General features: G+C 40.4%; 1 protein-coding gene across 3 annotated transcripts in view; it reads left to right on the top strand.

Moving 5' to 3' along the window:
• Positions 1 to 27,041, top strand: part of ABLIM1 (actin binding LIM protein 1) — a 132,600-nt gene that overhangs the window by 98,103 nt on the left and 7,456 nt on the right. For 2 of the 3 annotated variants that reach the window (XM_017728610.1, XM_017728609.1), the window contains 12 exons: positions 3,958 to 3,993; positions 5,322 to 5,451; positions 13,602 to 13,706; positions 16,018 to 16,065; positions 18,353 to 18,499; positions 20,196 to 20,287; positions 20,421 to 20,517; positions 21,780 to 21,841; positions 22,148 to 22,208; positions 22,903 to 22,910; positions 24,177 to 24,251; positions 26,971 to 27,041. The exon at positions 26,971 to 27,041 is cut by the window's right edge and continues 2 nt beyond it. In XM_017728610.1, coding sequence (XP_017584099.1) covers positions 3,958 to 3,993; positions 5,322 to 5,451; positions 13,602 to 13,706; positions 16,018 to 16,065; positions 18,353 to 18,499; positions 20,196 to 20,287; positions 20,421 to 20,517; positions 21,780 to 21,841; positions 22,148 to 22,208; positions 22,903 to 22,910; positions 24,177 to 24,251; positions 26,971 to 27,041 — 932 coding nt within the window. Of the gene's footprint in view, positions 1 to 3,957; positions 3,994 to 5,321; positions 5,452 to 13,601; positions 13,707 to 16,017; positions 16,066 to 18,352; positions 18,500 to 20,195; positions 20,288 to 20,420; positions 20,518 to 21,779; positions 21,842 to 22,147; positions 22,209 to 22,902; positions 22,911 to 24,176; positions 25,908 to 26,970 lie in introns of those variants that run through there. The other variant, XM_017728608.1, reaches the window with a different exon arrangement.

Genomic DNA, 27,041 nt, shown 5'->3' with positions numbered 1-27,041 from the left:
TAAATGGATGTGGAAATGGATTTACTGCTGCAATCTCAGTGACCTTACTGACTGTAACTGAATTGAGTATGAAGATAAGTTGAAGAAAAAAAAATTACAGCAAATCATTCAGGCACCAGTGGTCTGTAGATGACCAGATCAGTGTGACTGATAATCTGCTTTCTTCTCAATGTTCTGCCCACCAGCAGGTCAGAACTGCATCAGTTTTTCTCCTTTGTTCTTTAATGTTTTATAGAGTTATTTTAAATCATGAATTGAAAATTCAGCTCAGGAATAAAATAAGAGATTAACAGGTCAGAACATTACAGAATTTCTCCCCTGCAATTTATGTTGGTAGCAAATCCAGCTTGCATCTGGTTCAAAACCACTGTGAGATGCATTGGTGACCTCTGACCAGTTCCAACAGGCCTGACCCATTCCACAAAACCTGCTACAAACACAAGTCTCTTGTTGGTCACACAGAGGGAGCTAATCTCACTAGAGAAAGTGAACCATTTGTTAATCCTTAAAGGGAAGCTTCTTACTGACAAGGAAGCGTGTTGGAAGCTGATAAAGCAATATGGTGTAAGTTGTCTGCTTTTATGCTTGTTCTGGGAATAAGCAAAAGCCTTTGGGATTTTCTTACACTGTATTTTCACCAGCATTAAATTCAGTTAATTTCCAGTGACTACAGAAATTTGTTCTGGAAACAGACGGGGCTCTCACTTTCTTTTTAGAAGGTCTTGGGTTTTCACCCAATGCTGCTGCTGACTTCTGTCACCTTGGGCAAGTTACCTCACCTCTTTGTATCTGTTTCTCGTCCCTTCCCTTGCCCTAATGAGAACACAAGCCCATTGGGGTGGACTGATCCCTTACCCTGTGTTTGTTTTGTGGTAATCAAGTGACAGCAACCCTGGCACAACATACATCAGTCCCCATCATCTTTAAAAAGCAAAGAAGGTGACATGTTTAATCTTGCAGACAAGTGATTCATCCTGCATTCTCTTTGCAAAAGGTGTGTATGTGGTGGTGTTAAATAAAAGGGTACCCTCAGTTTACCCTTGTACACTAGAAATGCCCCTCACGATGATTTAAAGAGAAAAAGAAAAAAAAAAAAAAAAAAAGCAACCCAGTCTCAGCAGAGAAGGATTTTTGGGTGTACAAGGGGACAGGTGCAAGAGGCACCGAACTTTATCCAGAGATGGACACAAACCGTAATTCTAGGGGATGGGCTACAAGAGAACAGTACACTTTAGCCGCAGAAAGCGAGAAACCTGCATGGCAGTGAGCAGAGCCGGCGTGAGGCTGCTCTCAGTGCAGGGCCAGGGCAGTGCCCGGGCGGGTTTCCCACTCGCGATCCCGCCGGGCTCGATCCCGGCGCTGGAGCCGCGCTGTCCCGGCGCCCTCTCGCGGGGAGCGCGGGCTGGCTCCGCCTGCCATCGGCCTCCAAAGAGACAAACGAGATTGGAAATTAATTTTCTGCTACCGAGGCTAGCCCGCAACAGAGTGAGAAAGTTTCCAGAAACTGTCAGGTACTCAGGTTCTTCAGGACCTGTCAGTTCTGCCCTGTGAGCAGCAACCTGATGAGCACTGAAGTCGTCTTTTCTCAGCTCCAACTTTTGTTGGGTATATATTGAGAAGCAGCACTTTACCTCTATGTCCTTTATTTCAAGTATCTGTTTGTTGAAAGCACTCTTAAACACCTTTCTCTAAACAAACGGATATAAATTGAGAAAAGGATTTTTCCAAGTATGATGGATGCTTCAAAATGGAGCAGAGATCCCACCTGGTAGTTCAGTTAAAAGACAGCTAAAATGGCATCAGGGTGAAATGCTGGAACTTGTGTTGCAGAATGACACCTGTAAAAATTAGCAGAAGTTCCCCAGATGACAAAATGACCTGTGTGGCTTCAGGTATTAAAGCAGACTCTCAGATCTCAAAGCAATAGAGAATTGAGCCTGTTGTGGTAGAAAATTTTATGTAAGTTTGGTCAGAACGAGCCCTCTTCCCCTTCCTCTTTCTCTTCCCCTTCCTCTTCCCCGTCCCCTTCTCCTTCCTTTTCCTTTCCCTCTTCCTCTTCCTTTCCCCCTTCCCCTTCCCCTTCCCCATCTGGAGTCATCACTGTATTTCCACTGGCTTGCTGTTCTGGAATGGAGCTGCCTTTCTCAGTCACCTGCACAGTGTGTTTCAAACCGACCATAGTGTGGCTGTCTGTAATAGACCAGGTTTTAAAATACCCGGAGAACCAAATATTCCTTGGCAGCCTCAGAGTTTGAGATCTGACAGTTCACCTGTGCATGATGAAACAGTAACTTGGCTGCAGAGTGAGGTTCCATTTCCCAAAAAGCAGTGAGATGATGTCAGCTAGTGATGGAGTAAAAATACATGAAAGGAAAAATACCTGGATTCAGCGCGCTGCTTTTTAGGCTGCCTTGCCAGTCTTAGATTCCTATGACCACCTTTTACTGTAACTGCTACCTCAGCATCCAGGTAACCCCAGCAGATGATAGAAATTCATCTATTTAGAGTAACACATGAATTGCTAGTAGAAAAAGTGTGGGAATGCACCTCACAACATCTGCTTCTTTCATTCATACTGAGAGTTTTAGGTTAGCTCTCAGTTTTTGTAGAGAATGTTGTTCCAAAGCGCTGTGTATGGCATGTTTCATGTGGAGCAAAGTTTTTACAGCTGCTGCTGTTAGATGATAGGAATTAGGAAAACACGAATATAAAAGACTTTCCAAGGCTTTGGTGGAAAGTACCAAAAGCAGTCTTTAACAGCACTATGGAAACTTGATGAAAAGGAGACGTCCTGTATCCAATAAAAAACATTGCTCCTTTGTTTGGATACTTTGCATTCCCAGTGTCACCATCTCCATGAGAGTGAATGGTCTCTCAATCCAAAATGTATGGATATTTACCAGCTGGATATTTATTACCAGAAACTCTGTGCACATTTTACACTCCTGATGTTGTACATTAGTGTAGTAGTTAGACCAGAATCAGCAGTTTTGCTTCTGAGATACTATCTTAATAGCTGTATCATTCTATAATTGTGGTCTTATTTAAAAGCATAATCTCTTGCCCATTTTATTATGACAAATAATATTGAAGTTTTGTGCACAAAGGAAATAATTAAATCCTGCTCTCCCAGCTTCAAATTGTCTGGTGGTTAAAGAGCACATAACTGGTAATTACACATAGCCTTTATTCTTGTTTGTACCATCAGCATATGCATAATCATATGTTTCTTCTAAAGGTATTTCTTGCCTCAGTTTCCCTATCTGTGTTGCAGAAACTTTTCATAATATTGTGCATATTTCTGCCCACTGGCCTTTGTGCAGTTCTTTCACTACACATGCTTGTAATTCCTGTCTGTTCTCCTTACGTCACCAAGGAGCAACACAGAGATTTAAAGGAGGTTATATCAAAGAAATGTTGATGACGACTACGTGCTCCTTTGCATGGGTATGACATGTAAGGCCTTGGGGAGAAACACATTTTTGCCAGTGTGTGCGCATTGGAGGGAAAACAGGCTTCATCCTGAAAGATATTCTGTATTTTGATTTTCCATGCAAAGCTCTGAGTTAAGTTTATTTACTTTTGATTTCCATTTTAAAGATTTCTTCATAACAGGCATGGTTGTTAAATTAATAACTCTTTCTGATTTTGATCTTTACAGCTATGATTTAATTACCACAATGATTAGATGGCTAAGATGATCTTGCATGATACTTGACTGAATTATTCACACTTATAAAGATTCTCCCAGAAACTTTAAACTTCAATGATTCATGGACCGGTCCCTGAGCGATGTGGAAAAAGCAGGTTCCGGTGCTGGGATGGCCTCAGTAATTTCTGCATTGCCACTTTACATTGCCATTATCAGAGTATCTGCAGCAATGTTTAGATTACCTTTTTCTGTCCCAGTATATGCAATGGTATGATTTCATAACCTTATTTTTTATGTCTTTGCAGTCTCCAAGGACATTATCACCTACCCCTTCTGCAGAAGTAAGTTTGGTGGAACCTTTGGAGGCAGTATCCTACTGTAATTAGAATTATTCCCTCGAGCCAGTGCAGGCATTGAGTTTGTTATCAGTCAGATCCATCTCTGTTTGCCACACAGGCATGTTTTCTTGATGTTGAAACTTAACAAAAATTATTTCTAAGAAGGAAAAATGAAGCCCTTATTGAGCAATTGTACAAAAAGTGGAGCTACCACTCCTCCTGATTGCTGTCTGTAAAGTAGAGCCCTGTGTCCAGCAGGCGTCACTTCTGGTACATTCCTGATCCTTGTGGCACAGGCGGATTCAGATCTCGAGAGCTGCAGGATTTACAGGAGATAAAATGCTGCTCTAAGCATCTAAATAATAAACCGTGTTTGCTACTGAAACATTTGCAGTTTTGTCTTGAAGAAAACAAAACTATGGTCTGCTTTGGTTTTGCTTTGCCAGAGGAGTTAATTTGAACATCATAATAACAGGAAACATTTGTGACATCATTTGTCAGGATACAAGAGATGCTCTTGCAGAATCATCATCGTTGCATTATCATGTTGCTTATTTGCAGTGTAAAAGTTGTACTGATTGCTACTAGTCAAAAATTAAGGGACTATAAAATTTCTTGTAAATCTTCATGCATTAACATCAGTCCTTTCCCTTTTGTCCTGGTTTAGTCTGCTTCGTGGGGGGGATTGGGGGAGGGGGTGTGAAGGTGTTGTCTGTTTTGAGGTTTTTTGTCTGTTTCTTTTACTGACTTTTTTTACCCCCAGGAAACCAAGTAAATTGAATTTTGCCATACAAGGAGGTGTCATGTTTTCAGATGCACGGGGAATCTGATTAGGATATAAGTATCTGCTGATGTAGCTGGTTGTGACACATGGTAAATTTAGCCACAGAGAGCTCTGTGCTACACCTTTTGAATTCTTGCTGGTCTCCAGGTTAGCTCACTGATGGCCAGCTCATGTATCTGTCTTGTGCAGGTCACTACCGGACACACACACTCTGGATGCAGCTTCCCTTATGGAGTCAGGGACTGTGGGCAAATCTAGGATTATATAGAGTTAAATAATGGAGTCAGGGACTGTGGGCAACTCTAGGATTATATAGAGTTAAGTAGAAATTACTGGTGGTGTTGGAGCCTTCCAAGACTGAACTCTGACTATAAAAATGGGTTGGAGCAGATCCTTGGAGAACAGTGCTAATAACGTAGGTTGAAAGCTTAAGGGATGTTACTATTTCAGTCGCTTCTGCTGATGCCTTCAGATCCATGGAAGTTAAGTGCTGCTAAGAATGTGTAATGTGCATTTACATTTATCAGTGGATGCCTCTGTCCTGCAGGGCTATCAGGATGTTCGGGACCGCATGATTCACAGGTCTACCAGCCAGGGCTCCATTAACTCTCCCGTGTACAGTCGGCACAGCTACACCCCCACCATGTCACGTTCCCCCCAGCATTTCCACAGACCTGGTAAGGGCAGCTGCATTACAAGCACATGAAAAAATATTCTTTCTATATTATGCCACTCAGTGGTGCAGTGAAGCACTTGTTTCTCTTAGAAGTTTAGAATTGAAAAATTGTGTATTTTAATGTCTCATTTTCTACCTGTTTTCTTGTTCTGGATTGACATAGTCTTCTGCACTAGGCTGGCTGTTTCTTGCATCATAAATATAAATCTTCTGGTTTTGTTTCCAATCAATTCTTTTTAAAATACTTGTATGTTTCTGAAAGCAAGGGAGAATTTGCAGCAGTGAATCGCAAACTTCCTTCTGGAATTTGGGAAAAGTATCACATATTGGAAACAAAAATTACAGCTTGCTGTACAGAAATTGGTAATGTAAGCTAACTCCCTTGGAAAAAATTCCTTTAAAGCTTGGTGCAGCCATAGAATCTCACATTCAGAAGCAAAACACCCATATGCTCCAAATTGCTAGTAATTTTTTAAGACATGGACTCAGAAGGTATCTTTTTAATTAAAGCCATAGGCAATTGCCTGGGAACACTTGAAAACACAAACTTTACTTTTTAGCAGTGATGTACAAGTTCTGTGTGCAATATAGAAAATGTACAGGTTATTCAGGTTCCCAGTGCCTCCAAAATTACTGGTTATGTATATAAAAGCAAGATATGAAAATGAGCTATTCATCCACACCCAAACTGCATAAAAATGTATTGCTAAATGCTATTCATTGAAGACTCTTCAAGACTGATTTTATTGTGTATGGTAATGAATTAAATCTTTGTGATCTGTTTTTAAATTAAGTGATACAATCGCACGGTTTCATCTTCCTTGGTGATTACAGCTGAACAGTTGGGATGCCAAAAGCCCATATGCAATAGGAGCTGCATTTTTAAAATTAAAGATTTATAATAGAGCCACCACTGTGGAACTTGAATGCTGTAGCCGTTTCCTAGTGGGGGTGGGCTGAAAGCAGCCAATTGTGTCTGTCAGTGAATGCCTTATTTAAGGGACCCAAGGGAGGTGGGACAGAAGCAAATTGTGTCTGATACTTAGTGCTGACAACATGACTGTGTTTTAAGATGACGTTACAACTGAAACTGAAAGAGACTTGAAAACGTGAAAAAGCTGCAAACTTCTGTCCCTTGATTCTCCAGTTCTGAGGGGATTTTTCCATTTTTATCTGTTGTCTCAGGCATATGAACAAATCCAGGCCCTATTCCAGACTTGACTGTGATTGAGTTTTACTGTCTGTGTTCAGTCAAAGACCTTCCCCAGAAGCAATCTCTGTTTATGTAACTCTTGTCATGGGCAGATGGGCTCAAGCCAGAGTTTGGATCCAAATGTAAAATCTTCCAAAGTCCATAGCCTGAATGATTTTCTGAGAAGATATTTGTTCAAACTTACCTCTGTTCAGATAATCTCATCTTGGGCTCACCTGTTACTGATCCTCACGTGACACAGAAGTAATTCTGTACAATTCATCATTTGATGTTTCCTATGCTGTTTTGGGGTAGCTGTTAAAGCTACTTCAATAATTTTCCTACGGTAATTATTTTCCTACAGTGATTACTCATGTTGAATAATAGCAGTTGTATATGTTCGGTTTTTTCCTCCTAATGGCACTTCTTTTCACCACGTTATTTTGCAAGAATAATTTCTCTCTGAATAAACCCAGTGGACCCAGATAACTTCTTTTTTGCTCCCAGCTAGCCCTTGAGAGAGAAGTGAACTGCTGCACTGACATTGTCAGTATAAGGTTCTTCAAAAATCAAGTGCTACAAGTTCTGAAAAAGTTTGCAGCCTTTTCCTCCCGCGGTGCCCTAGCTGATGTTGGCAGCATTTTTGGAATGTCTTAAAACAATAGAAAACAGCTTGCATGCCTCTTGACTGACATTTTTTGGTCAGGCACTTTTCAAACCAGCTGCTTTCTTAACTAATTGGGCGTCAATGTTTGTGATGTTTGCATGCTGGTAGCAGGCTACTTTCTGGTAACAGGGCATAGGTCAGAAGCTCATTAAGCCAATGATGTTATGCTAAATTAGCGATGCAGTTCAAAGCTAAGCCTCTCTTCTAATACTTCCTGTAATTTTGTCTTAACATTTACGGACCCTTTGGTGCATCTTTAACCGTTCTGTTTTCTTCTCCTTCCTTCTTTCCAGAATCCTAATTGTTCAATGCCTTTTTTTTTCTCCTTCCTTCGAAGCCTCCTTCCCTGCCTGTCTCTTATTGCTTTTCTTTGTCTCCGTTCTGTCCTGCCCCCTGCCTCCCCGCTGCCGCAGAGCTGCTGGCTCTGGGTGCACAGCGCGTGGCACCCCCGCGCACGAGCAGCCGCGGCCCCGCTCTCCATGGCTCCCCCCCCAACTCCCCCTTCCGACACCACTTCATCCCCCATGTCAAAGGTAAGGAGCCAGGCCTCTCTCCAAGGAGTATCCTCCACGCTGGAGATCTGTTAGCGTTCTGGCAGAGCTGATAAGGCGTGTCTCCGGGAGGTTGCCTATGGCTGTGTAGCTGAGCATGCCTCGAAATGTGCTGTTGCACTCGAAACTACAGTAGAATAGACATAATGTCCTTTTTTCTGGAGGAAATATGTCATTTCTAAGGGCCCTAGTTGAAGAGTCACCAAGCATTTACCTGGTAGAAACACACAGAAAAGCATTGTCATTTTTTGCCTAGAACCTGCATGTGCCTAATTTAGCTTCTTTCTAAAGCAGTACACAACAATCCCTCCAGCAGTTAGCTTATCAAATTTAATTACTGCCATGTTCTTAAAGCATGCATTGAAAAAATTGATTACAGTATTGCCTGAATGAGAACAAGGTGATCAAAAATACGGAGAAGAAAAAAAAGAGGTGATATAAAGATCAATGGCAACAAGGAAGTTAATCTTTGTTATTCATATTGGCAATAATTAGGGCTGAACAAAGTAAAATTAAAATCTCTAGGCCTCTCCTCAACTAATGCAAATTGGCAGGCTCTGCTGAAAGCAGTAGCATTGCAAGGATTTACATTATTTGAGGATCTGGTCCTTTTTTCCATCTTTTATTTTCCATGGTTTGATTTGGAGGAGGATTATTCTTTCACTGTGTCTCTTCAAGGAACTCACTTAGCTCAATGAGCTTTTAGTTTTGTTTCTTGCTTTTTGTGAATGTTTGATTTCTGTTGTAGCACTTGGCTGGGCCGTCTCTTCTCTTGGGGAGAAGGTCATAGCTTACATCACCTGCAAGAGCTCAAAAAGAGAGAGCTGAGTAAATTGAACATAGATCACAATCTGGCACCATTGATTAATGTAGATAATCTGGAGATAATCAAAATCAGTTGCAAGAAAGTTGTTGCCATGAAATTTCAAGAAATGTTAATAGATCTCAACATCATGGCTCTTTAAGCATTCAGATCACCAATACTAATTTTATATTCTTGCCTTTTTTAGATGATTTTTGATAATCTGCACTGTCCACTTTCCTGCTATGTCACTGTTTTAAAAAAAAATCTCACTTAAAAAAATTGGGACCCTTAAAAATAGATATACTGCTCATTTCAGCATGCAGTTAATTCATAGTCCTTGCAATTTCAACATTTCTTTGCTGTAAATCCAAATTAATGCTCACGCTCTTTCAAGTGGCATTTTCATTCTTTTTCTGTTGAGAAAATAGCTTCTTCAACAGAGAAATGAGAAGAACTATTGGAAATCCATGCTTATTGTTTTCAGATGTCAAAGAATCACCTGGCATGTAGATCAGGTATTTTTTTCAGTTATTGGTAAAAAAGGCCAAGTGGGATTTCAAGTGCTGTAGACAGAGGGGTGGGTATGGTTTTTATCAGATATGTCCTGGAAGATGTTGTAAGAATCCTCAGTTTTCTGAAGGCCTGGACATCATTTATGTGTCATTACTCAGCAAAGCTCCTGAAAGCTCGAATACATATCACTGTGACAGAAGAGGCACCATGTGATCTTTTTACTGACTCAGCCTTTCTCGCTTGTACTTTTAGCAAGAAGGTGAACTTGATGTTGTTTTGTAAGAAAGATTTCACAAAACTATAATTTTGGGGTTTTTTTCCTTTAAGAGTCAGAAAATACAGATGGTGTCTCAACTGCTTTGGTAAAGGGACATGATTTCCCAGCAGCATAATGATAACTGAAGTGTCATGTGGCACATTACACCTGTGGTTTTTTGTATGCTCAAGTCAGAAAGACAGACATTTAGACCAGTTTCAGTGTGTTTTCATACAACATAAGGCTTAAAGAAACATAATGATTAAATCTCATAGACATAGCCAAAAGTAAAGAAATTGGAGGAGTGAAAGGGGCTAAATACGCCTCAGAAAGTCTTAGTGAGAGGTTGTTGCTGTAACATATAGGTTGAAAAAGCTGGAAGGGTATGTAATATGCATCCGCCTAGGCTTAATTTAACCTAATTTCCATTGAATTTGGTCTTGTCTCAATAAAGTACTGTCTTTTCTATGAAAGAATCAAAACAAGTCCACGAATGAAAGAAACCTTGACCCTTCTGAAATCAGAGACAAAACTCCCATTGAGAGCCAGGATTTCATCTCACATGCCTAGAATTTTTCAGAGGCATTCAAGAATATTGCAAAGCCCCCGTAAGAATTCCATGTAAGAAGAGTTTCAAAGTAGTGTGTATTCCTTTGCTCACAGACCTTCCCAAGAGGAATTTACCCACCTTCATAGAGAATTTGGACCTTGCTTATCACAGGCTCTCACTTTCCTTCCCTGAGGCAGGTCTCTGAAATCAAATGCTTTCTGTACCTGGTAACTATTTACAGGGTTTTGTGGATGCAGATGAAAGTTCTGCTCTGGAAAACAGTTGTGTTTTGGCTGTTTTATGATTTTCAGTTTTGTGTGTGAAATAAGGGCTACACATCTGGACAAGAGGATGAAGGATTGTTTAACAAAACCTGATTAGGAGTAAGGGTTTTAGGTACTGTTGAGCTTGTTTTCCTGTGTCTACTCAGAAATAGAGCAAGTAAACTGGAAGCTGACAGAAGGCTCAGTGTTGGTTGCACATGGGTTTTTGGCTTGATTCTGTGAGCTGAGCTTGTGAATCCCACTGAGCCCAGTGGTGAGCACTTCAGAAGGCAGCAGGAACCTGCATTACACTGGGCTGTGTGTGGGCAAGCAATTCTATTCCTGGCTGCTAGGGCAACCTGCCTAACAAATTCAGCTGTAGAAAACAACTACCCGACGGAGCAAAGAGAAGGAAAGGAAAAAAAAAGCCTCTGAATTTCCCTTCTGCTGCGCTCTAGTGATGATTTTTAGATTAAGCTTGTTCCATTATCTCTTAACATCCCCCCACCTACACACAGACATATTCATCTTCATGCCAAGGGTGTGAGAATTAGTTCTTTCTACAGTGTTGGTTAACCGGAGTGCTCTTGTTGCTTTGGGGAGTTAACAGTAGTTACAGCATATCTGACACAGTAAGAGAGACTTTTCTGTGCAGGCAAGGAACCCAGATTTAATGGGTTTTTATGTAAAGCTGCAAGCAGGCTGGCCATGAGGCCCTGGGAGACAGGTACTGGCAGCCAGGAGCTCTGCTGTCCTCTCTGCGTGTGCACATTCCACAGATGTTGGCACTGCTTCCATAAATTGTGGGTGGTTTTGCAGCTGCATCCCCAAGCACTTAAGCCTCGTTATGAGAGTGGGCTCCTCAGGGATGGCCTAATGGGAATCTAAGTAGATGTACCATTCCCTCTTGCAGAGGTTGGAGGTAATGAGGCTGCCATCCTAGGAAGTGTAAAGGGGAGTTATTTGTCACTACTAGCAGGAGTCATTAGGTACCCCAGGAAATAGAAGCCAGCAGAGACATCTGTAAAGCATCACATGCAGGACGATACCACAGTAATTACCTGCCTGGTAGTGGGTGCATTATACATCACCAGTTCTCTCTAAACAAATTATCTGTGTCCCAGATGCAAGACCAGCCAGCATACATTTATGGGTGTGAGCACACTTAGTTGTGTCTGGAGGTGGAGAGGGCTCTAAGAAGGGTTTCTTCCCTGTATTTGTTGTGTTGGTGACAGAAGCACTGCAAATTGAACACACCCACATTTAGACTACCAGTTCCCAACAGTTAAAATGTATTTGTGACTCCTCTGTTGTGACAAGTCCACAGGTCAATAAATCCCCCTTTTTTTTTTCTCTTTTATTGAATGTAATTGCTAAGGGAAGCAGAAAAACAAAGTGACATGTTCTGTATAAACAATTAACTGTATCTCGAGACCTATCAATATTAATGGCGTTTTTTTCCTTATAAAACAATGATTTTGCTGAAAAGTAACTCATGATTTCTCAATAGGAACAAAAGACATAAGTAAAATAAAGTGAGGTGTTCCGCCATCACAATATCTCAAAGGCTGGAGAAGTAGAACACAATATTGGAATTGCTAAGTAAAGAGCCATAGCTTGAAATATGACAATAATGTTTAACTAATCATTCATGCTGCTTTTCAGAGTTAGCAAAACTAGCCCTTACTGTTACCTTGCAAGAAGCTCAGCATCGCTGCACCCTAAATAGAAAACCACCATCAACTCATGTGGTTGAAAGAGCATCATGTCATTTAGGGCTGAAATGTCAAAGGGCTAAATATAGAATTTTGCACATGCATTCTTCTGGACAAATTTTGTACAGCCAAGGCCCCTGAACTGTGCATGTAATTTTTGAAACATTCATATGCAGTGGGTTAACTTGTATACTGGCTGAAGCCTCTGTGGCACATCTCAGCAAGGTTTGTAAAGAGCATTTTTTTTTCCCTTTTAGTGCCTTTTAGATTGGCAGATGACTGTTCAAGTAAAAGAGGATTTTTTGTGTAAATTGTAAAGAAGACTTCTTTTTTCCTTCTCCCACACCTATCTCCCCATCCCAAATACATAAATAGCATGCTGAGTCTAAGATTTTGGGTCCTCTAACAGGACATAAGAAACAGGTCTGCAGTTTATTTTTTCTTATGTTTTATAACCCTCCTGTATTTGTTATCATTCCCTCCTCCACCTTCCATTTTTTTTCTTGCTTCCTTAATCAGCATTTATGGGGTTTTTTAAGCCATTGTGCATTCTTTAAAAATGGAAGGGGTTTGATGCTCTTCACTTCTGGGGTCACTCTCCCCCCCCGCCAATTTAAAATAAGAATGTGTGGATGGTTTTGCCTTGTGGGAGTTTGCTCTAGTGTGAAGAATGGTACAATAAAAGAGGCAGCTGCATTCCTTTAAGGTACACACACAGACATGTGAATGGATATCTGGCTGTTAAGTGTTGATTCTTGGGGATCCACCATCGTGGCTGTGCAGCAGCCCTCTCTCCCTGACAAGACACAGGAACTTTCAGGGCCGTTGGATTGCTGTGGAGCATTGTCAGGAGGCAAAGGGCTAGTCCCACCAAGAGTAATCCTACAAATAGAACAAACTGTGTGTGCAAACTAGAACTAAGGGTTTTAGGTATTAGATTCAGATTTGCTAAATCAGCAGTGAAGTATTGTCATCAGAGCCAAATTTGGCATTGACAGAGATTTGGAGCGGCACGAACGATGTGGACGCAGCCACCAGATGGGCTGCACTGCTTTACAAATTATTTTGCCATATCAGAATTTTCCTAAACCAATGAAAGAGTTTTTTTTTTGCCTCTTGATATGGGCCAAGTGACCTAACAGCTGTTTTCTGTTTCTGGTTTCTGTACACTTTTGGTTTAGTGAACTGTAGTAACTGCCAGCATCTGCTTCTATCTGCTTTGGGTTTGCATATCAACTACTCTGCTCCGTGTTGGCGCCTTTTACTTACAAATATCAATCTCCATACTAAAACATCATTGCCAAGTAACCTTCCATTCTTCTTTTCTATACTGCCCATCTAATCACCAGCTACGAACACACAGCTCCTGCCTGCATGCCGTCAGAATGAGTCTGAGCTGCTCAAACCTCAACTCCAGCCTGAACATGAATTTTTGTCTCTGCAGGAATAGCAGGGGGGAAAAAAGTCACCAGGGCTACTACCAGTCCTCCTCATTGTTTGTATTTATATTTTGGTTCAACTTCTTTTCTCCCTGGAGATTTTGATTCCACCAGTTTTGTTTGGGTTTGATTGGGCTTGCTTTTTTTTTTTTAATTGCTCTCCCTCTTCTCATTTTGTTTTCTCCATTCTTTCATTGGAGGCAATGAGCCGTCCAGCGGTCGGAACTCCCCTGTCCCCTATCGGCCTGACAGTCGCCCTCTCACTCCAACTTACGCTCAGGCCCCTAAACATTTCCATGTTCCAGGTAGGAGCTGGCACTGTGTGTGTCTCACTGTCCTGTCACAGTGTAGAATGTAGCCTTTAATGTAACTTCTGTCTTGTCTCCATCGTTTCACACCGTTTACCATGGGTTGCACCCTCAGGGTTTGGAACTGCTTCTGGGCTCGCTGAGAGGAGTAGTGCCTTAAGAACGTGGGGGTTCATTGTGATTTTTACCTATTCTCTTGGTCAGGTGTTTCACTGTAAGACTGCTTCATTTTGCAGGGTCGGTTGATGGTCTGTGAGCTGTATATGAGCTATGTAGGGCTTGGTTTTTCTCCCAGTTGCACCAGCTGAGCACCAGCGTAGCTCTGCTAATTTTAGAGGAGTTGGTTTTGATTCACATGCAGAAAAGAGGTTGAGTGATGTAATGGCCAGTGAGCCATTACATGTGTTGTTCATTCAGATCGTTGTGACTTGTTTCAGTCTTGAACCCAACAATTCTAGTTTAGTGTTCCTTTCTTTTTAAAGCATGTGAGCTTGTTTCTTGTTTTGTGCAATGGCTTGGTGTCCTCAGAGAGATCTGCAGATCCACAAGAACATGTGTGCCTTAGGATGTCCTTTCTGTAGAGGGCAGTTTCTGTTTTGAAGTCAGCTGCACAGTTGTTCCAGCATCTGAGAAGCCCATGTGTCTTGGATTTTGATGGGATGAGCTGTGTGTCCCTAGGGTTTGGACATGCATCTGGCTGCTTCAGCACTAGCTGAAAGCCTTGTTCTATCCAGTTATTTTCAGATTCCCTTCAGCCTAGTGTTCCTCCACAGTGCAAGAGGTTACTGCCCTTCCTGGTCTCCTCAAATCTGGCAGATAAACATTTTGTGCACACCCCCTTTCCTTCAGGGTGACCTGGCTTGGCTGAGGTCAGCTCTTTAACTGCTTAAGCTCACCTGGCTCTTGGTGCCTTGCCTAAACTCAAGCCTAATTGCATGAATAGCTGTGAGAAATGACCTGGAGCATGGTGGGGGAGCTCTCCTCTCCAGCTGGCGTGGTGCAGCCACAGAAGGAGCTGTGCTCCCATTCTCCCTGGAGCTTTCTGGTGTCCATGTGCGCAAGAGGACTGCATGACTACCCTTGTAATGTTCATGCCTGTTTGCTGGTCAAGTGGCCATAACAAATCACACACAGGAATGAAAGACCACAGTGTCTTTGTGTGCACTGAGTTTGCCTGTTTATGTAAGGATGTAGGGTTCTGCAGGGTACGATTTGCCTCTGTTTCAGTAGGTTTTTAGGTTTAGCTTTCCTTCACGCCAAAGGCAAAGTTGTCCTGTAGCACTTTAATTGGATCTGTGATACAGTGCATGTGTTTCTGAAATTCCTTTTCATCTTTCATTCTAATGTAACTGAAAACTTTTTTCAGGCAGAATAAAGTAGCAAAATGGGTTTCTGACATTAATTTTCTAGCTCCCTGCAGCTCAATTTGCTCTTCTAATAAGATTTTGGCACATTTTTGCACTGTAGTGCTGATTTTGGATTAGCTTTTGTATTTGTAGCTGTGCCGAATGCACGAAGTGTTGGCTGGGGTGGGAAGGTAGTTTAGAACAAAATGGTTCCTGTCTTAGATTATTATTTGTAAAAATATGGTATCACTTAGACATGCTGTAGATTTACTGCATTAGAGTTCTGGGGAGTGTTTTTATTCTGATTTACTTAGGTAATATGCAATATGGTGGGCCTTGCATAAAAAAATGACCAAAAAAAGAAAGAAAAACTGTCCTTGTGGTTTGAGAATTAGTAGCATATCAGTGAACACTGCATAAAGAATCCCTTTGACTCACTGAAGTGTGGCTATTGTTGCCTGTTGAAAGCAGTGTCCTAGGTGTCTATGTTGTTCTCTGGGTTTTGAAGTGAATTGTAGGCTCGATGCATTCTCCTCTGTTCCATCCAGCCAGTCAGTTGGAAAGAAAATTGAGCTGTTCTGACTGAAGCACAGTTTTCCACAGAAGTCATTTGGGGTGGTTTTCCCCAAATGGCTTGTATCTTCACCATTGAAATGTCTTGCCTGCTTACATTTCCTCTCTTTTATCCCACTTTAAAATTAATGGTTCATGAGTTGGTGCATCCACATGTTACAGAATCAGCTCCAAAGGACTTCATACCACACGTCTTTGACTTTTCACTTGTTCTTATGTTTTCTTTTCTTTAAATAATCTGGTTTTGTATAATACTAGAAATAGCTTTCTGGCTTTTTCTTGTGCTATATCCTTGATTTGGTCTGTCTATTGCTTTAGTGGTGGAGTTATCTTTATCTAAAACTGAAGCAGTTTTCACATCCCCTTTTTTCTGTTTCTTAATATCACAGATCAAGGTGTCAACATTTACAGGAAGCCGCCCATCTACAAACAACACGGTAAATGACCTTTCCCTTTTTATTTCAACATTGGAGTGTCAACTGAATTAAAAGGTGTACAATTAGTGAAAAGCATTCAATTTTTACTTTGTAAGCATAAAAATTCAGTAGTCCAAGCTTGAAGTGGCTGTAATTGCATGTCCTGGAAAGTGATTATGTTTTAAAGCATGTTGTTGTGTTTGGATTATATGGTTTAATCTTGCCATGTGGATATTAATGGCAAAATTGCCATTATCTGAGATTTTGCTGTTTGCATTATGATACCTTCCAGCATTTCTCTTCTTTAAGTTTATATTTTAAGAGTATAGGTACTGGTCATGTTAAAGTGGATTAACAGTAGACTGATCTCTGACAGGGACTTCGTGAAATATCCTTATTTTAAACAGACACAGTACAATAATTTATTTCAACAGCAAAGATGGAGATGTTATAATCAGACTGGAATTCCACATGTACCTGTGGCTTTAAATAAGAATCTTTAATTAGTGAAGATACTGTAGGTGACTTATCACTGAGAGGGCTAATTTGACTCTCAACCCTATGATACAGCTCAGGTAGTTTGCTGTACTTGTTTTTCGTGGTGTTTGGGTTCTGAGTTGGACAGCAGTGTTAGTGCTCTAAGCTTCTTGGTGTTGGTGTTGTTATAGCAAGTCTGAAATGACAGTGATGGCAGGAGCCCATGGCCTTGCCTGTCTGTAATCCCACGGGGAAGGCTGCATTGTAAAGGAGTGTGTTCACTTCCCTCCTGCTGTGAACAGAAAGCTGTGCATAGGAGATGTTTTTTATTTACCTTGGTGAAAGACAGATTACTCCACTATTTATAGACTGAACTTGCATCCCTTTCCAGATGTTTTATCCAGTGGAATGTGTTTAGGGTTAAGTAGCAAATCAGCAGCACTACAGGGCTTAGATGAACAGTTGGCTGAGAGCCATTGAGCTGGGATGAGCAGGAAAGCACACAAGTCCATTCTGTAGTCAGGAGTGAGCGCTGCAAATTACACTGCTTCAGTATCACATCAGGGTTTTCCCTCTGTCTTTTTTAAGTTTCAAGCCATATGCTCATTTTGGAAAAAGTCTTAACATTGTTTCTGTTTATTTTTATGGTTTTAATGTATCTCCTCACCTTCCATTAACATGTGAATGTTTAACCACTGACATCACCAATTCTAATACGTAAGTACTGTTTGAAGTCATGCTTTTGTAAACTCTGACCAGCTTCCTCCATGCCTGCAATTATGCTTAGAGTTTTCCAATTACCAAATGCTCAGAATTCCCAATGATATCTAACACTGATGTTGCTTAACTACCTGGAACATGTTGGATGAGCAACACAGTGCATCACTTTGTTAAAAGATATCTTTCTGTGTAAAAAAAAAAAAGAGAAAAGGAAAGAAGGGTCCAGAACCCTTGCTTCTAATACCATAGTCTCATATAGCAAAGGTGATTTGAGCTAATGTTTTCCAGCTCAGAGGTAGTTAAGGCTGGGTTTAATGTAGACTGAATCCTATCAGATTTTTTTTTTTCTTTTTTTAATGTCAATAAGAGAAAGCCATAATGCACAACCTCACATGCTTTTACAAGGCTTTGGCTTAAAATGGAATTTAAGTGGAAGCACCACTACTGAGCTATTTTATTGGTGAGGTTCATTGCTTTGCAAGTGCCTTGCCCTGCAGAGGTGATCTTAATGGAGTTTAGTATTTATTAATAAGTTCAAGTCTGTTTTTTCTACTACTGCATGCTCCAAGCAAGGGCATGCAGCATGAAAAAAATCCCCTAGTTAAACATATTTGTTTCAGGTTTCTTTTCTTCTTTGTTTTGCAGCTTTTCACGGATAAAATAAGAAATAATTAGCATCAGTAGTGTTAGAATTTGTACTGTTATTCTAAATTATTTATTTTCTTGCCCTAGAAGGAAAACATAGTAGTACATAAATATGAGTTCATCTTCATAAATAATCAGCTGTCCTTAGGAGATATTGGCAAATACTGTTAGGCTGCATTTTCTTACTCTTGCCTAATCATTCTTACACCGTGAAACCCTAGTAAAATCCAAAGCTGATTTGGGGTTATTTTGGGGTGGGGTTGCGGGAGGAGAGGAAGGTTTGATTCCAGCCTATTGGCAAGAGAAAGGCATTGCTTTGCTTCAAACTGCAATTGAAAAAGCAAAACATGAAAATGTTTGCTTTTGAAAACTAACTTCTTGTAAAGTATAAAATTTTGCCAATTTAGGGCTGACCTTTGTACTGCTCCAGATTATTACATAGCTAAGTTCCCTGATTGCCATCTAGATGCAGCTGCCTTGGCAGCACAGAGCAAGTCCTCCGAGGATATCATCAAGTCCTCCAAGTTCCCAGCAGCTCATGCACCAGCACCCAACGAGATACCAAAGATTGAGACTGACCACTGGCCAGGCCCTCCCTCCCTGGCTGCCATAGGTATGCAAACACAAACCATTCAACTCTGCGGCTCGAAAGGTACCGGTGCCCAAGGACATGAACAGTGCAGCTGGAAAAACGTGTAGGAAAGGTGGTGTCCACAAAGGTGGTGTCCAGATGCTCACCACCAAGTGCAGTTCTCCTGGTGAGACCACTGAGTGTCTGAATCTAAAACTATTGAATTGCACTGAGAATAAGGGGTTTTGCTAAAGGACTTTGGGATTGATCACACAGATATTAACCCATGAGCAAATTTTTTGAACTCTAGTGCGGTAGCTTAAAAAGTGTGGTGTGTCACACAAGCCTGACTTCTTTCAGTTATTCTATTTAATCTTTTAGTCCTAAAGTAATAGCAAAAATTGCACAGAAAATATGATTGTCTCCAACCACATGACTAATTTCATGGCAAGAAGCAACAACTGAATTGGAGCTATTAACAGACTAAATAATTCCTGATTTTCAGAGTTACTGTTTCTACAGACTTTGTATTTTTCTTCTGTGTTTTAGCACTACACATATCTTATTTTCTTTTCTTTAATCCATGTGCATCATCAATTAAATTTTTTTTTCTTTGTATTTTTTTCCTCTGTTATTTTTTTTATTGACCCCTATAGCATAAAATAAGCTATCTAGCCCGGTTCATTCCTGAAGTCATGTCTGAAGCACTGAGGTGTTGCTTGTTTCAGGTCTCTCTGAGGGAATGTATGGCTTTCCTAACAGTGGGATCTTCACAGAAGTTCTGGGAGAGGAGACAAAGGGTGGGAGAACTCAGAAACCAATTGAAGGGGCTGCACGTTCAGCAGCAATTTTTGGAAAATGTCCTTTAATTGGGATTGCAACCTGACAAACATGTAGAGTCCCTGAGTCACAGGGATAACATCAACATACTTGAAGCTCTCTCATCTACATACTTGAAATGTGCACATACTTTAAACACTGAGTTTGTCTAGCACAGGGTTGGTAAATAACTATATCAGATAAAGCCCTGTGCAGAAAAAAATAGAACTGCTGTCTAAATGCTTGCAGGAATAGCACATCCTGTGTATTCATGGAATTGTCCTGGCATCCAGACTGGGTTATTTCTTAAGAATATTTTTAAAAAAAAATTATTCAATAAAACTAAAGAACTAAAATGTACAACACCTGTGCCTTAGCTTTATCCAGTGGATTAAATTAGTTTATGTCATTTTAGACTAAGCCAATGCCTTGTTTATTCCAAATACGAGCATTCATTTAGGAGACAAATGTAGTTTAATTTTCCATTTGAAATGTTAATTCAGATTTGCTTCTCTGGGTCTAGATAAAAGTGTAAATGTAAATCAGACTTTAGGTTTTCAGCTGTGATCCAACTGCTGGTGTTATTAAACCCCATGTTTCCAGAACCAGCAACATGAACTCCTTTCCCTATTACATGGAATCCCGGCTTTTGTATGCAGGACAGCTGCTTGTTTTGGAACTCATGTGCAGTTTAAGTTCTTGTTTAGTTTATAACAAGCCTGATAACCATAGGGTAGGCTACCCAAGTGAGTTTTATTAAGAGGGAGTTATGAAAAAGTCTTTTGAGTTTGTGGGAAAATGTTGCTTTGTTTATTCAGCAAATAAAACTGACCAGTACTTTGAACTAGCATTGAGATCTTTGAGCTGCAGTTGAACTGATGCCCAAAGCTCTCTCTGTGCTGTGGTTTTGTGGAAGCAGGAGCTGACATGAGACGCAGATCAAGTGGAAGGGAGGAAGATGATGAGGAGCTGCAGAGACGCCGACAGCTGCAGGAGGAGCAGCTCATGAAGGTGGTTATAAGCTTGTCCTCATGCTGTTTCTGAACACCATCCAAAAAGTGCCCCTTTGCTTTCTGTAAGCAATTTCTACCACTGTCTTGGTCAGCTTTGTTTTATTGATATGATTTTTAATTCCCATTTGTAGCTCAACTCTGGTCTGGGACAGTTAATACTGAAGGAAGAGATGGAAAAGGAGAGTCGCGGTAGGTCAGCCCTTTCTGCCAGTCGTTACGATTCTCCAGGTAATTCATGGAGACAATAAAGCTAATCATGAACAATGAATAGTAAACTCCACGAATACACATAGACAGCTGGGAAGACTGCTTGATATGTCTGTATGTGGTGATCTGCCCTGAAAGAGTGGCCTAATTCGTCACCTGGTTTTGGTGAAGGGAGGACTGTTGTGGTTGTTCTTAAATTAGAAGAAATACAAGGCTGACGATTTTCAGGCAATTTTGAGGAGAGAGCTGTTTTAATATAGATGAGGAGTGGGGTGAAGTGTTCAGCAACTATGACATCACACACATGCTAATAGGCTGGGTTATTAAATTACAACAACACATTTTGCTTAAAATGGTGGTTCCTATCCCTGTTTAGCCTCTTCTCCTAGGAAAAGAAATTCAGCAGTATTGACCAATGGGGCTACATATTCCAAACACAGCCAGTGTTTGGTCTGGGCTGACATTTTGATTGTATTTTGTTCCAGAGCAAAAGCACAAAAGTTAACTTTGGTTAATTGGTGACTTAGATTCTTTGCCTCATTGCACATTTTGATGTACAGCTGTGGCCTTCTCACATGTCCAGAGAAGGGTTTGGGGGTTTTATTTCACTCTGTTCATTCAGCAGCCATTGTAACACAGAAGCTGTACTTTGAGCCAAGAAGGGACAAGATGGGTCTCTCTGGAGTCATCCACTGGAGCAGCTGCCAAGCAAACTAAGATTTCCTTGTGTTCCCTGTTTTATAAGTGTGTTGCCTTGATGGCCTTGGAGAGGATTCCTGTGGCTCTCCCTCACTGTCTGTAATTTTTATGGGGTGAGAGTCTACCTGCTCAACTCAGAGCTTATGATTTTTTATTAACCTTGTAGCAGGTTGGAGAACTTTATTTGAGATGTGTCCATCCCTCTTTGCAAGGATGATCAGTGCAGTCATCAACTGCCTTTTGGAATCTGGGGTGTCTTTCCCAAATCTGATGTCATGGCTGATCAATGAGCTTTTTTTTTAAATCCAGTGGAGACCACCTTGATTTTGAGCCTAGAAAAATCAGTGTCCCTTATTAATGGCCTGCCACCATGGCACGAGAAAGCTGTTTGTAATTTAAAGAATGTGTGGAAGTTTCTGTTGAGTTTGGGACTGAGTTTCTTGAAGTCAGTGTGTCTCAGTTAGTTGTGTATATGCCTGGCTCTTTTAACTGTGTATTTTGTACTAGGTGATTCCTCAAGTGTTCGGGTTTTTAGTTTCCATGGGATTTTTTGAGTAAAATATTTTCCCTTCCTCATTCAACAGCACATGCTTCAGCCTCCAAAACCTCTTCTCTCCCTGGGTATGGAAAAAATGGACTTCACAGGGTAAGAAGATGGTGATTTTGAGAAGTGAAAGGTGGCTTTAATTATCCATGGTATTTATTTCCATATCAACTGTATTGGATTTTCAGTTTGATAAATGTTTCTTATAAAACCACCTGAACCCAGACCAAACCTATTTTCCCCTCCCACAAACTACTTTGCTAAAAAGGCAAGAAAGCAATGCAAGAAATGTTGTAAAATTGAGGGGGAAATTAAAAAATTAAAGCAATTTATTTCTCCCCATGTACCAACCTGCTTGTAAAGTCATGAAGTGTGAATTTATGTGCTGTCCCTCTTTTCCTTTTACAGCCGGTCTCTACGGATTTTGGTCAGTACAACAGTTATGGAGATGTGAGTGGTGCTGTAAGAGGTAAGGATGAGGAGCCTTTTACAGTCTATAAATGTAAAAATGTTATGATGTTTGATCATTTCTGCTGTTTTATATTAAGGCTGTGGATGTGATTACTTTGTATTTGCTCAGTACTTTTTAATTTTCTCCTCAATAAACTCAAAACATTTCAAATACCTGCTAAAAATGTTGGGTTTATTTTGCTAAATCTGCCATGTGGAACTAATCCTTGTTTATGCCAAGGGACTGCTTTAGCACTGGATCAAATGGAAAGCAAGTAATGTGTGTATTATCAGGAATAAGACCTTCTGTGACAGTGTTTCCTTTCTCTGAAAATTATCATTCACTGTGCAGTCTGAAAGAATGTGCCACAGTGAAGAAAGGGAGATCATGCCCTCTAATCCCTATTGCTGCTCATGATCTTCATTATGACTTTGAGCTGGATGTGGTAACAGTCACTGCTAAATAAAAATTGACAATATTATTTATGAAAGTTACGAAACTTGGGAGAGTTAAGGAAAAGGTCTGCAATACTTGGAGACTTGACTCTACAAACTAAGTCCAAAATTAGAAATGTTGCTGGCCTTAGAGAATCAGATGGGATTTTGGAAAAATCAGGTAGACAAGAAAACAGAGAAGGATTCTCTGGTAGATTGTGACTGTTTCCTGTCCCTCCACACTCTAAACCTGATGAGATTTCTCTTTTGCTTTTCAGATTTCCAGGTAGAGTACGGGTTTTCATCAATCAACTGACAACAGAACTTAAAGCAGCTACTTGTGAACTCTGAGTTTCTGCTACAGGGAAGGGTTTCCTAAGACAATAGCTTTGATTTTCCTGCATGTTTATGCATAATCACCAATGTAGAATCTTATCAACAAAAAACAGGCACAGCCTCGGATTCCTCCTTGTTACCTCCCCAGAGCTGAGTTGAGACAGCTCACACCAGTTCTGTGACTTGCTCTGTAAAATCCACTGTCTGTTCATATATGAGTTATCTGTAATAGTCTCCTCTGGACACGTGAGGGGTGGATTTATTTCCAGCCTCTCTAGTACTGTCCCCAGAGACACATAGAAAGTCTCTTCTGGAGGCAATTTTCTCTCATACCAGGAGTTTTGAACTCCTCAATTTCACCCTGGAATTTGCTGTCCAGACAAGATGGCTGATCAGTAGTTTTCTACAGTGCTGCCATCACAGATGAGCCAGAAAGAAGTGTGCTTGCAAATACAAACCTTTTAACTTCAATTACTGCTTGCAGGCGTTTTTTCAGAATGGTTTGAGTCTGCCTGGCTCCTCAGCATAGTCACAATATGAAATGGCAATTTAAGAAAGAGTTTCATTACTTGGATAATTTTGTTAATGGCATATCAAAATCATGATGATTGGAAAGAGAATAAGATTATGGGAAGGGAGCAGAACTGTCCATGTATTGTGCTCCAAATGTTATTTCCTTAGATACAGTACCTGTGTCAAAACAGCACCTTTTTATCCTATCCCTGTTTGTGTTCATAGTAAAAATTTCTCATTGTACAGACAAAAAAAAAAAAAAAAGAAATCCCTCAGCTGATACAGTAAATTACAAGAAGGAAAGCCCAGAGGTGCAAGACTGTTTCTGTGCTGTTGGGTGGGATCTGAATTAATGCTAGGGAAGAATTAGAGAAGAACTTTACCTAGTCACTGGGTTGGGAGAGGGCCCAGCAGTCTCTTGGAGTGCCCAGGTGCCCCTGGAAAGTGATACTGGTGAGCTCAGTGTGGGGCTGTCACCAGCCTTAGCAGGGACAGGAGCTGTGGTGGCTGAGAGGACTGAAGGATCCCTGCCTCAGAGGTGTAGTGAACAGTAGCCATGGCAATGATCAATACAGTAAGACCAAGAATTAAGGCTTGAAGGAAGTCTCAGGGCAAATTCACCTTTGTCTTCACCACTACTTGAGTGCCTTTACCCTCTGTGTGTGTAACCTTTGTGTCTGATGTATACCTGTATCCGATGCAGTCCCTCCCGGATGGTCATGTCCCTGGAATGAGAATGGACAGAGGAGTATCTATGCCTAACATGTTGGAGCCAAAGGCAAGTGCAGATGTTATTTGCTTTCCTTCAAGACACTGAAGGTTTTACTGTGAAATGCAGATAAAATATGGGAAATGTCTTAGTTCCCTTGTTTTCCTTTACTTCACCTCAGTCCCTGCTCCTTATGTGCCAATCCTCTCCCTTTGTTTTGGGCTTTGTTCTGCAGGTGTTGGTACTCAGGCAGGCTGAGGGCAGCCCAGGTGTGCTTCCCGAGTTAAGGAAGCCTTTCTAGGGACAAAGTGATAGATATGGAAGGTGCTCCATTGCTGGTTCTCTGTCAGGCTTTCACCAGCCAAAGCACCAGGCCAAACTCCGTGGCAAGGTCTCAGATCTGCCCAGTTTGAAAAGGGCTGCAGAATATTGTGGCTCACAACACGCTGCTGAGGCTGTCTTAATGTAACAATTATGGAAATACATGGATCTTTGACTGGAAGTAAGGTACCTACATGTCTGTCTGGATCTGTTCCTTAGCTCTCAGCACTGTTAACCTGAGACCTGTCCATAATGTTGAATTCCCTATACGAGAAACTCTTCAGGAGATTTATTGGAAAAAGAGACAATGTCTGCTAATTATAATTTAAGATACAAATTAAAATGCTTTTACAGCTATGTCTGAAGACACCTGAGTCAAAAATGAATATAATATATAGAGGGAATTCAAGCAGGGCTGTGTTTTAAATCTTACAACTTATTGCTGGTGAACCTTCCATGAAATCATGATTTTGCCAAAGTTACAAGGATCAGAATTCCTGCAGTTAAGTGAGGAGCTCACTTTGCAAACCAGATTACTTCTTGTGCTTCCAAGTCACCTCCAGACAAACTGTACAAGGCAATAACCCTGGCTTTATAAGCTGAGATCCCAGTGCGCTGTGCAGTTACAAGTGGTTTTATATATTATATAAATAAGACCTTGGGGACTCCTGAGATACTACTTTTTATTCCAATTAATTTCTCTTTCAGTGCAATAGAAATTCTTACAGTCACAACTGCTGTTGATGTACCCAGTGATTTGGGATGCTATTTTGGGTGACAAATTCTGTCAGTATTATTAATGACAAAATTTAATTATTATTTATTAATTATTATTTTAATGATAAAATTTATGGGAAATTTCCTGAGATAATATATGATCACTTTCTGTTAATATTTATAAAGGTGATGCCAGACACTCAGCATGTGTGAATTGGCACTGTTTTTATTCATGTCAGTGGTTCAACACTAACTTAAACCTGATAAAGCAAAATAAGCCAATTCAGAGTCAGCATGAAACACATGAAAAGTAAATAATAATCCTAAGAATGACCAAATCTTACCAAATGGTTCTCCAGAAAGGACAGAATTTGTGCATCTTGCCAGCCCAGATTGAGACATGCCTTGTTACGAATATTTAAATATAAAATGTACTTATGACCATAGATCTTGACTTAAACTCTGCCTGTTTAAATATGAAAAGTTACATTTTAGTTTCCTATAATGCTGTTTACAGTAGCCATTTCCAGTATCAAACATAAACAATGTAATTCCAAGTATAGACTTAATTGTACAATTGTGACAATGTCAGAATCTCATATAAGAATCATATCTTACAGTTGGTATGTAAGCATACATTATTTAAATTATTATTACTTACAATAAACTCAGTGGTGTGTTCATTGATGCCTGAATGTTATTTATTATGTTTTTGAAAAGTTCATTGGGATAATTGTTAACAATGGAATGAACTTAATTGCTGAGTACTGCCCAAAAGTTGATTAAGTCAGACTTCTTCTGATGTTGAAATAATGTAATTAATAGCACTTGATAAAAGCTCAGCTCTCTCCAGGAGAGCTTTGATGGTCTCACTCGTGTTCCCAGTGGGCAACTAAGACGAGACCCATAAATGACAGTAAAGGCTGAGCCAGTTACCACTGAAGTTTTCAGAAAAACTTCATTGACTTCAGTAGGGCTTGGATGAGGGGTCTGGGAATGCTGCTTTCCTGCTCTGCAGAGACATGCAATGAGAGGGGCTCTAGAGACGCTCTGGCAGACAGAACATGAGCTCTCCTAAGTCATTCCAGGCATGGAAGTGTCTATCCAAGGAAAAAAAAACCTTAGAACAGACTTTTATTTGCCAAGGATGATTCTGGAAACTGATTTTGAGATTTTCTGAAATCCTTTCCAAGCAGCACTGTTTCTGTTAGTTGTTCGAATTCTTTAACTGTCTAAAAAGGCAAGGAAAGTCATGTGATAAATTCTACTGAATGCAGTGGCCCCCACTAATTAATATCTTGCTTATTCAGAGATGCTGCTTTTTTCACATACTTTCATGTTTTAGAAGTCCACTCGCTAACTGTGTGTCCTTAGGGCCATCCACACTCTGGCAACCATTAGTCAGACCAATGAGTGACGAATGCAATTACCTTAATAAATTTATACATTGATGGATGAGGAAGTATATTGCCTAGAAAGGACTCTGCCTGACCAAAGCCAGCTGATGTGTTATATACACAATAAAAACTGTGGCTTTAAAATATAACGCAGTTCAACGCTAAACAAGTTCTGGCTCTGTCCAGATCAGCCTGTCTTCCATATAAATGATAAGAAAAAAAACCCCTGATATTTGCTTTGAAAAAGAAAATGAATATTTGTGTGTTTATGAAAATTAAACACATTTTGTTCTGTCTGCTTTAGAATATAAATATAAATATCTCTTTTTCCCCCTTTTATACATTGTTAACAGATTTTTCCATATGAAATACTCATGGTGACCAACAGAGGGCGAAATAAAATACTAAAAGATGTAGACAGAAC

Source organism: Corvus brachyrhynchos, unplaced genomic scaffold (genome assembly GCF_000691975.1).
Source record: "Corvus brachyrhynchos isolate BGI_N302 unplaced genomic scaffold, ASM69197v1 scaffold783, whole genome shotgun sequence".
NCBI classification, from domain to species: domain Eukaryota; kingdom Metazoa; phylum Chordata; class Aves; order Passeriformes; family Corvidae; genus Corvus; species Corvus brachyrhynchos.
Note: the sequence above shows the minus strand (reverse complement) of the source record. Positions and strands in the feature narration are given on the sequence as shown.